This window comes from Vombatus ursinus, unplaced genomic scaffold (genome assembly GCF_900497805.2).
Source record: "Vombatus ursinus unplaced genomic scaffold, bare-nosed wombat genome assembly UNPS02014810.1, whole genome shotgun sequence".
Classification (NCBI taxonomy): domain Eukaryota; kingdom Metazoa; phylum Chordata; class Mammalia; order Diprotodontia; family Vombatidae; genus Vombatus; species Vombatus ursinus.
Genome location: NW_020954588.1, coordinates 27,717,013 through 27,728,363, shown reverse-complemented (window position 1 = coordinate 27,728,363; position 11,351 = coordinate 27,717,013). Strand labels below are relative to the sequence as shown.

Genomic DNA, 11,351 nt, shown 5'->3' with positions numbered 1-11,351 from the left:
ATAGATAGATAGATAGATAGATAGATAGATAGATAGATAGATAGATAGATAGATAGATGGATAGATGGATAGATGGATAGATGGATAGATGGATAGATGGACAGATAGATAGCACATTTGTTAAATGCTTACTATGTTCCAGGCATGAGTGCTGGAGATACAAGTCAAAGCAAGTATGACAGTCCCTGCCTACAAGGAGCTTACATTCTAATGGGGAAAGACTATAATGAAAATAATGAAAGGGGGGTGGTAATCTGAGTTTACAGAATGGAGGGAGGGGGAATGGAGCAAGCATTTATTAAATGCCTACTATGTATTGGGCACTGTGCTACATGCTTTACAGATTTTTTCACGACGATCTTGTGAGGTAATTGCTGTTTTTAATCTCCATTTTACAGTTGGGAAATTGAGGCAGGGGGAGATTTAAGTGACTTATCTCAAGTCACTCAGGAAATGAGTGTCTGAGGGAATATTCAAACTCAATTCTTCCTGACTCTTAAGTCTGTTGCTCAGTCCACAATGCTCCATCTGCCCTTATCTTTTCAATCAAAAAGAATAAGAACAAGATGAAAGTGGGAGAAAAGAATATTAAATTTTAAAATCTGACTTATAGATTGGGAAAGCCAATTCAGATACCCGAAACAGAATTGGAGCTGGGATTTCTATTTTGAGCTTCCAAGCGGGCATCATGAACATACAAAGGAAAAGAGGGGAAAAGGAGTAAACATTTATATGGCACCTATTGTGTGCCAGACCCTTTACAAATATTATCTCTTTTGAACCTCACAACAACCTGGGAGGGAGGTGCTGTTATTTCCCTTTTACAGAGGAAGAAATCAAGGCAGACAGAGGTAAAGTGACTTGCCCAAGCAGATATGCACTGCACCACCAGCTGCCTTGTTCTTTGCCTCAAAGAGTTGGAATTTTAATCCCAGCTCTACCATTTTTGCTGCGCTGTGTCCTTGGGAAGCATATATCACTCTCTCTGGGCCTGAGTTTCTTTATCTGTAAAAATGAGAGCATTGGTCTAACTCGATAATCAAAGCACCTCAAAAAGTAAAGTGGGCTAGTCCAGAATCAACATGTGAGCAATCCAGGACTCTCCATGTCCAATTATCCAACCGCCTCCTCTGTGAGTTTTCTTTGAATGATATGTTACAAGATGTGTGTTATGTGCAGATACTCTGAATGAAGGGAAAGCTGGCTCCTCATAGATTGCAAACCCTTCCTCAAAAAAAAAAAGCAATAAGAATAAAGCATTTTGGAAATCTTAGAATTATATGGCTGAAGTAGAATACATTTCCAAGAAAATATTGAAAAGTGTCTCTTGACTTTAGTGTTCTTTCCTTTATGGTAGCAAAGTATCCATCAGGAACAGATTGCACAGCCCTAGTTAAAATTTTCTTCTCTTCTAATTTAGTTTACCTCCTTATGGGACCCAAGGCTACAATGTGCTGTCAAATTCAGCATTTCAGTAATATCTACCATTTCATTTGGCTCTTATTAATCACCATGGATATGTCAGTAGATTTAACTGTTAGAGTTTACTTTCATTTAATGATATTAAAATTTTAGACTGATTACAAGACTGGAGGAAATATGGCGATTACTGGGGCAGCTGCCCTTGGTGTCCATAGAAAATGTTGGCGTCCCTCCATCATTGAGGATAAAGGGCATGCCCCAGAGGGAACTAAAATGTGTCAGCATGAGGACAGTGTAACCAGAACCAAGATAAACAATCGGTGATGTGTGTACCTGCTCCCACACTCGGTGGTTTATGTAACGGTGGCTAGCATGCTTCTTCTGCAAACGTCCCCAGGGCCCCAGGTTTTCATATTCACGTCACCTTAAAGGAAGACAACACATATGGTGGCATGAGGTGAATTGGAGACGAACCTTAAAATACGTGCTATTTCCCTGAGGACGTTTCAATCAGAATAGTTTATGGATTTCAAGAAGTAAAACAAACATTTTCAGTCATTTAAACAATTAAATACAGGATGTGGATAACATCATCAGAAGACTCTTTTGTGGAGGAAAGGCCAAGTTGCTGACTTTTGATGTGCATGACTTCTTTTATCTGGAAGAGACTTTATGGCTTACCTAGGCCAACCTGCTCTTTTTTTAAAAAGAAGGAAAGTCCAACCCGCATTTATTAAACACCTATAGTGCACCAGGTACTGTGCTACATGCGGGGGATATAAAGGAAATCCAGAGACATTCACCAAGGCTTTCCCTGTTTTCCACCCATCTTTGCTTGGTAAAAAAAAAATGTCTATCTTATTGAAAAAGAACCAAATCTGGAGAATGGACCAATGTCTTCTGCATGTGGGAACCTCAAGGATATGGGATTTCATTGGGAACTCTTTCTACCAGCCTGTCTGTGGCTTGGTAGATAAGTCCTGGAGAGTTACCTGAGGCTTGACAGATGGCATCCTACCCCTCCTGAGGATCCGAGGAGGGATTTGAACTCAGGGCTACCTCTACTTACCCCGCATATCAAATGTCTACGCAGTATGTCAATGACTGTTAGACATCGTCAGTCAGGCTGCAGGTCCTACCTGAATTTCATGGTCATTGCATGGTCATATTCACCACCCTTCTTTGTTCTGAACAACTGGTCTGGGGCAGCTCTTGGTTAAGTTGGTGCACACCAGATGTGCAAGGTGAACACCAAGCCAGTGATAAACACCTGGACTCCTTGGCCTTTCTCTTCACCAATAGAAGTGACTCAAGATTGCAGCAAAGTAGTGCAGTGGATAGAGCTCCAGCCTTGGAGTCAGGAGAACCCGAGTTCAAATGTGACTTCAGACACTTGACATGTACTAGCTGTGTGACCCTGGGCGAGTCACTTAACCCTGATTGCCTCACAAAAGAAAAAAAAAAAATTACCCTCCACATGGGCTGTGATGAGCAACAGAAGTGAACTAGTGTATACAATAATTTATTCAACAAATATTTATTGGGAGTCACCTTTGTGAATTATGCACCAATCTAGGCCCCTAATTCCCAGCCCATTAATCCCATTGCTTTTCCTATACTTTGCCCATCCACAGTAGCACCTCTAAATTAGTCTCCAGAACATTGTACCCGCCTGCAAGCTTAGGGTGCATTTCGATCATTTATTCCAACCCGCATTTATTAAGCACCTATGGTGTACCAGGTACTGTGCTACATGCTGGGGATATAAAGGAAAGAAATAGGCCTGTCTTTCAAGAGATTTGCATTCTAGTGGGAGAAAGCAACATGTATACAGCCAGTTGCCTTGGCCTCAGACCTTCATCTGTCAAGCGAGGGATAGTGGATGGCCTCTGGGGCCCCTTCCAACTCTGAATCTATAAGCCTAAGCAAATTTTATATCCATACGTGTGTGTGTGTGTGTGTGTTTGTGTTTGTGTGTGTGTACAAATAACAGGGAGGGGGCAAGATGAACCCCACATAGGACACAGCACTTAACTTGAGCCTTGGAGGGAGTCGGGGTTTCTGAGAAGAGGAGCTAGTGGGTTTCCCTAGTATAAGACAAGCATGGCATGATAAAGAGCTAGCCCAGGAGACAGAAGACCTGACTTCCTGCTCTGACACCTGCCGTCTCTGTGACCCTGGACAAGTCACTTAACTTCTCAGCCTAAGACTATCATTGGCAGAGCAGGTGGCAGCCTGCCCTAGTAAAGGGAGTTTCCCTACCCCCCTGAAATCAGAGCAATTAGACAAGACAGACAGGAGGGCCGGGAGGTGCTCCCCTGTCATAACCAGCTCCAGGAGGGAGCACAGAGGCAGCCCCACTCTTAGCAGCCTGGTTTCCAGGGAAGAATGTGGATATAACCCTGAGTTGCTTAGATACTGTGCTGAGAAGTTTTTGGTCCAGGAATCTTAATGGATACTAATTGTGTCACACACACACAGACACTCTGACAGCTGCAGTTTCCAAATCACTGGCCGGTTTGATTGTTTGGGTGATCTCAGTATTTGGGGAGAAAAACAGAAACCTTCCACTGTGCAACAGGAAACCAGGTGAATGTGCCCTGAGGTCCAACATGTACCCCTCCTGCTGATAATTTTTAAAATCATCACTGGCTCCTTTCACAGAGATAAAAAATAATGCAATTTTTTGCTCATCTTCAGTATTCTTATCTTCTAAAATTTCCAGGTGTTCCCTAGGCCTGGGCTCAAATCCCAAGTCTGACTTTTCCTTCTGTCAGACCACGGACAGGTCATTTAACCTCAGTGGGCCTCAGTTTCCTCATTTGTTAACATGAGAGGAATGACCAGATGATCTCTGAGGTCCTTTCCCAGTTCTAAATGTTTGTTTATCAGCTCTTTGCAACTATTTAGTTGAGATGAGAGACTTTCTGGCACAAGGTTTGGCATTATGTACCCACAGTAACCCCTAAGGGCTCAGAACCCTAATTCATTGTTCAGTTGGATATCATTTCTGTTCTTACTTAGCACTCAGCATCCCTTATAAAGATAAATCTTGTCATTCAAGAGCAGGGGTTCATTTTGGGGGGATGTTATGACCCTTTGACAGTCTACCAAGGGTGGTGAAAGCCCTCTCGATAGGATTTTTTTAAATGCATAAAATACCTAGGATCACAAAGGAAGCTAATTATAATGGAATACAGTTATCAAAATGTTAAAACCAGAAATAATTGGCCTGGGCCTCAGATTAAGTACCTGTGTATTAAAAGGAACACCACCATCTGTGCATTTTTCCTAATTTTGCTATCCCTGCTTACTAGGGGCAGGTGGTAGGCCCAGTAGAACGACAGGCCCGTTTGTCATCATTTATCACTGGTGGTAATTTACTGAGCATTCTATGAATGGATTCTTTTTGTTTGTCCATCTGGGTGGTGTGGATACAGCATTCTGCTCAGGACTCCTGAGGATTAAGAAGAAATCAGGACTGCCATAGAGCTTACAAACTGTGAGGAGATGAGACAAAAACATGTGAAATAATCATGGCACCTCACCATGTCAGTGATGGGATGAGCATGACGTCAAACTCAACTTTATGGGAATTTTCAGACAATGGATAGAAAACTTGGCCAAATGGCGTGGACTACCTGGGGAGGTAGTGAGTCTTGGAGCCCAGATCACCTGTGCTCATACATGTAGAATTCTTTCTTCCGATACAGGTTGAACTGAGCGTCCTCGGAGGTCCCTCCTGAGGCTGTGATCCTGTGATTTCTATTAGTGTGTCTTTCCATGAGCAGGTCAGGAACATTCTGTTCATGACTAGAAAGGGAGTCAGAAAGAGCAGCCCGGCTCACAAGTGGGGCACAGCCATGAGGGGCTGAGAGCAAGGAGAATTCAGCTGGGAAGATGGGCACACCAAGGGATGAGCCGCGTGGTACCGTCGTTTAGTAAAAGAAGGAGCACCACGTTTAAATGCATGAATGAGGGGACAGGACGTCGGAGGGACTCTTGTGTATTGATCAGACCTTCGTGGTGTTCTATCCTGGAACGCACAATCGCAGAGCTTGGACAGGGTTCAGGAAGAAGACACAGCAGTCATCAAAGGGTTACAGAGATGATGGTGTCATTTAGCTTAGACAAGAAAAGGCCAAGAGCCCACAATAAGGGGATTCAAATGTATACAGAGCTGTTTTATTGGGGACTGGCTCTCCGCTCCATTGCTGGGGGCAGAGCTAGAATAGGACAGGGAATAAATTGAAGTGTAATCATTTTCTGGAAGTGAAGGCCATTTTCTGATTGCAGCTCTGCTCATCACAAAGGATCCCCTTTCCAGCTGTTTTGTTTGGGGGATGGTTATAGAATTCTTAAGGCTAGCTGGAGTTATTTTGTTCGTTTTTGCCCCTTTAAGATGGCATTAAATATCAGGCTACTTAAATATTTTATTTTTTGTGAGTATTAATGCTAAAATACTCACAGATAATATGTTTCCAAGGAATTACCCTGTTCCAAGGGGAATTTTGGCTACTTGTATTTCATTAGGAAAACCAGGGTTCAGGTCCAGCCTGTGTAGCCGTGGGGAAGTCATAGTATCATAAATTTAAAGTTAGAATGGAGCTTAGAGCCTGAATTCAACCCCTTCATGTTACAGATGAGGAAACTAAGGCACAGAGCCATTTAGTGACTTGCCTAGGAGTGTCTGAAGCAGGATTAGAACCTAGGTCTTTTAACTCCAAAATCCATGCTCTTTCTAGCATAGCACATTACCTCATCTGTTATGTGCAGAACCTTGTGCCAGGCAATGGGAGGCATGTAGTTGAGGCTTAGATGATGCCTTTCCTCCATGTTTTACTAGAGTCTTGTAATTCTCTCCCATTCTGTCACTGTGAGAAAGCTAGCAAATACTTAACATTCAGAGAAACTGAGTCACAAACAAACTTAGGTGGAACTGCTTTCATAAAGTAAAACTCCTGTGTTGATTTCTAACTATGGAGACAGTGGTGGCCCCAAGGAAAAAAAAAAAAAAGCACCTAGAACAGAAAACAAACACTGGTCTATATTTTTCCTATCAAGCTCCCAGACCAGAGGGTCCCTTCCACTCAACTGAGGACTTGGATGTTGGGTTGATGTTGCTCATATATTGAGGAATGATTCTGACTGGGGATGATGCCTTCCTGGATTGTTCTAAACTCTGGAATTAGCCCCAGGGAAAGAACACCATGGCATTGGATTCCGTGGACCGAGTCATTGTCTTAGAGGGCAGGAAAGGATATTCGTGGACCCTTTAGTGAGACTTGTTATTTATTTGCACCTTGCTGTTAAAATCATAATCCCCCTTCCCAAGGCACAAGTCAAAATCTTCTTGCTCATGAGAAAGCGTAACATGCATGGAGAAGTGACTTCTTGTAAACAGAACAGTGAGAGAGAGATGATAACATTTGGGCATGTCTGAATAGCCTGGGTGTTCTGAGGCTAAATCTGCGAGAAATAGCACCCTAAATGGTAGCCACTAAGAAAAAACAGTCATGTTAAACTTCACAGTTGAGGTCAGGATGGGAACCAGTGAGAAGCAGGCACTGGGGCTTCTGCTGACCCCTTCTGACTCCTTACACTCAGAGATTCTAGTCATTTATTAAGAGCTACCAGTGAATGAATGAAAATTAGAAATTAGAAAACAATAAATAGATGAATGAATAAACAAACACATATATAAATAAATGAACTGCCACACTTACGCATCGCTAGGTGCTGACAGTAAAATGAGAAAAGACAAAATAGCTCCTGTCCTCAGATGAGAGCAGTGATTTTCTAGCCTAATACAGTGGAAAGGATGCCGGTTTTAGAATCGCAGGACCTTGTTTTGAATCCTATCTTTTTATTTGCTAGCTGCGTGGCTGCCTCTGACTGCCTCAGAGTCCTGTAAAAGTGACGATAAAATGAGATAATATTTGTAAGATGCTTTGCAAACACAGAAGCCAGACTCAACAGCAACTAGGAAATATTTAACAAAAGAAATAAATAAATAAATACATGATATTAAATAAATACATAATATTTATATTATAAATATGCATAACATAAATAAATATACATAAATAATAAAAATACAGCGCAACAGAGATAATGTTACTTTGTGGTTTTCCAAGTCAGTATGCTGCCTGCAGGGAGTTTTTAGTACAGTGCCTGGTACATATTAGGAGCTAAATAAATGTTTATTGAGTGATCAGTTGATCAATATTTGAGTTTGACACCATTGGCCTATACAAGGTGTTATCTAATTTCACCCTAACGGGGGGAAACTACTTTCCATTTACTATGTATGTATTTTATATTGCACATATTATAGACTGTAAGCACTATTCATCTGTTCACTAAGCATTTATCGAGCCCTGCTGTATGCTAAGCATTTGTGATGCAATGAAAAGAAATAGACTTTGTCCTCAAGGGGTTTACAATCTGTTGGAGCGCTGGAGTCACAGTCAACATTTAAGTAGCTGCAATGTGCCGGGCACTGTGCTAAATCCTAGACAATGTGAAAGGCAGACACTGTTTTACCCTTGTCTTTGTATTTTTAGTGCCACGATACCTGATACACAGTAAGTAAGTAGGTGCTTGATTAAATGTGTAATTAATAAATGGATGACAAAGTATCTGGAAACTGCGTTGTTATTTCAGACCCTCCAGCCTCCTGAAAGCAGTCATATTGCTCTAAAGGAGGAGGGTAGTAATGGGGTGATTAATAGGAGTAATTATAAGGGGGCAGGATGTTAGCTCTCTGGGGGGCAGCTGCTGTTTAGTTTTTGTATATATCTCTCCAGCGCCTAGCCAAGTACCTTGTGCAGAGCAGATGCCTGATAATTATTTGTTGGAAAGCTCAACTTCCAAAAGGAGATGAGAAAATAGCTGCTTTTCTGTTCCTTGCAAAGTAGCTTTGCAGAGCTCTGGGTATAGAACATGGCATGTACTCAGTCTCAGCTGATACTGGTTTTTTCCTTCTTTATTCTTTGCTACAAGAGGTGGGCTTGCTGCGTGTGGCCTGGGAACGTTCAGAAATTAAGGTGATGTAAAAGTAAAAGATCGCCACGCCATAAAAACGTTTATAGGTCATGAACAAATACTTATCTAATTGAACCTTAAGGCAAGTGAATTCCCATACTGTATGTATATAGGTCATCGCCATGGCCCTTTTTGTCGTATAATAATAAAAGCTAACATTTGCATAGCATTTTAATAATGATGATAGTGATAGTTAACATTGATATAGGGCTTTAGTGATAGCTAACCTTTATGTAGCACTTTGATAATAATAGTTAACATTTATATGGCACTTCAATAATAATGATAAATATTTATACAGCACTTTAATAATAGTTAATATTTATATAGTACTTTAATAATAGTAACCTTACGTAGCTCTTTAATAATAACAATAGCTAACCTTTACATAGCACTTTGATAATAATGATAGTAACCTTTACATGGTACTTTAATAATAATAATAATAATAATAACAATAGCTAACATTTACATAGCACTTTAATAATAATAATAGTTAACATTTATGTAGTGATTTAATAACCTTTATATAACACTTTAATAACAATTTACATAGCACTTTAATAATAATAATAGTAACCTTTACAAAGTGCTTTAATAATAACAATAGCTAACATTTACATAGCACCTGAATAATAATAGTTAACCTTTATATAGTGCTTTAATAATAGTAATCTTTGCATAATGCTTAAATAACAATAGCTAACATTTACATAGCACTTTCATAATAATAATAGTTAACATTTATATAGTGCTTTAATAATAATAACCTTTGTATAACACTTTAGTAATAACAATAGCTAACTTTACATAGCACTTTAATAATAATAATTGTTAAAGTTTACATAGCGCTTTAATCATAACAATAGCTAACATTTACATAGCACTCACTAGTGCCAGGCACTGTGCTGAGCACCATACAAATATTCTCTCATTTAATCCTCACAACAGTCCTGCCAGGAAGGTGCCGTAATTATCCCCATTTTACAGATGAAGAAACTGAGGCGAGCAGAGGTTAAGTGGCGTGCCCAGGGTCCCAGAGCTAGGAGGAGTCTGAGACCAGGTTCCGTCTCAGGTCTCTCTGACTCGCCAGCACTCTGGGCACTATGGAGCTCCCTGCTGCCCCACATGGACGTAGATGACTTTCCTGGCTCGCTTGCCTTTGTGAAGTGCATTAACCGTGACTTTCCCATTTCTCTCGCCCAGGTGTACAAGGGAGAAGACGCAACCTTCCAAATCTCAGGCCTCCAGAGCAACACTGATTACCGATTCCGCGTGTGCGTGTGTCGCCGTTGCTTAGATACCTCACAGGAGCTGAGTGGAGCCTTCAGCCCTTCGGCCGCTTTTGTGCTACAGCGGAACGAGATGATGCTCGCGGGAGACATGGGGTGCTTCGACGACCCCAAAAGGAAGAGCCCAATGCCTACTGATGGACAATTTGCAGCCCTCATCGTCCTTGGCTTCGCGGGCCTGTCCGTTTTGTTTGCCTTTATATTACAATACTTCTTAATGAAGTAGTCCAGTCCAACAGAGTCCGAGGTATGAATTTAGGTAATGCTACGCATTGTAATACACAACATTTATCCAGATAGTCCTTTTTAAAAGAAAATTTTTTTAAAAACCTTTTTTGTTCTTTGATTTATATACTTCTCTTGTTTTACAGTTCTAGCTAGGAATAAAATATCAGTGTTTTGGTGCACCTTTTTGAAATGCAAAACTAGGAAGAGGTTCAACTGGATCAATAAGCAAACCAGATACCAAAAGCAAACTTTCCTCCCGCTGAGTTTTCTTTTCATTTTTTTCTTTCAATTTGCCTCCACACTGTTTTCACCGGTGTCTTTCTCAACCTTCAATTTTTATATGTTACCGTTTAGTAGACAATAATCACCAGTCACTTCTTTATGTCTTTTTTTTTTTTAATCATCGTATACTTGTAAACATTAATCAGTTACAATGTGTGTAGCGATAGGGTGGGAGTTCTGTTGTAAGTGAATGAGACAGATATTTGGAGTATCGCCAACAACGTTGCATGAGACTGATTCACTACAAGGCATCTGCCCTAAGCACCATTTACTGTTTATTTTTATTTTTATTTGTCACTCAGTTATTTAACGATGATTAGCTCATTTAAATCAGAATGTGTACTACAGGCTAAAATATTTTTATAATCTGTTATTCTTATAATTTTTAACACTATGAACTGCCTCTATAAAAAAAAATCAAGTAACCAAAATGCATATCAGTGATGGCGCATTCTAGATTTTTCCCATGTCAATCCATAGCAGTAACTCTAAGAGGGCATTGTGCAATAGCTACCTAGTAATCTCCTTGGTCAGCTGTCTGAAAGCTGCTTTACCTTGTTTGTCTAGCCTTGTATATAACTACTCCTAATCTAATCACTAGATTTTATTATATTCTGTTACATTGGACATGAATTATCTGACTCGGACTGGTGACAGCTTTCTGCTTCTGCTGATTGCAGGCAATTTTACACTAACCATGAGCAGTCTGTCTCTTTCTCTCTCTCCCTCTCTCTCTCTCTCTCTCTCTCTCTCTCTCTTTCTCTCTCTTTCTCTCCCTCTCTCCTTTCCTGTCTTTCATTCTGTTGCTTCTCTCTCTCTCTCTCCCTCTCTCTTTCTCTTTCTCTCCCTCTCTCCTTTCCTGTCTTTCATTCTGTTGCTTCTCTCTCTCTCTCTCTCTCTCTGTCTCCCTCTCTCTCTCTCTCTCTCCCCTTCACCTTGTCAGCTCATTATTTTTGGAAGATTCGCTGATAGACGGATGGTTGTCTCGTTCTTTGAGGTATCGATTTAACCAGTATACACAAGCCTATTCTAACAGAGCAGATGGAAATTGACAAGACAAAAGAAAAATCAAACAAATTC

The 11,351-nt window shown here is 40.6% G+C and overlaps 1 protein-coding gene across 1 annotated transcript in view; it reads left to right on the top strand.

Annotated features, from left to right (window-relative positions):
* Positions 1–11,052, top strand: part of FNDC3B (fibronectin type III domain containing 3B) — a 396,339-nt gene extending 385,287 nt beyond the window's left edge. The window contains exon 26 of the mRNA XM_027875752.1: positions 9,676–11,052. Coding sequence (XP_027731553.1) covers positions 9,676–9,987 — 312 coding nt within the window. The 3' untranslated portion in view covers positions 9,988–11,052. The remainder of the gene's footprint in view (positions 1–9,675) is intronic.
* The last annotated feature ends 299 nt before the right edge of the window (positions 11,053–11,351 follow it).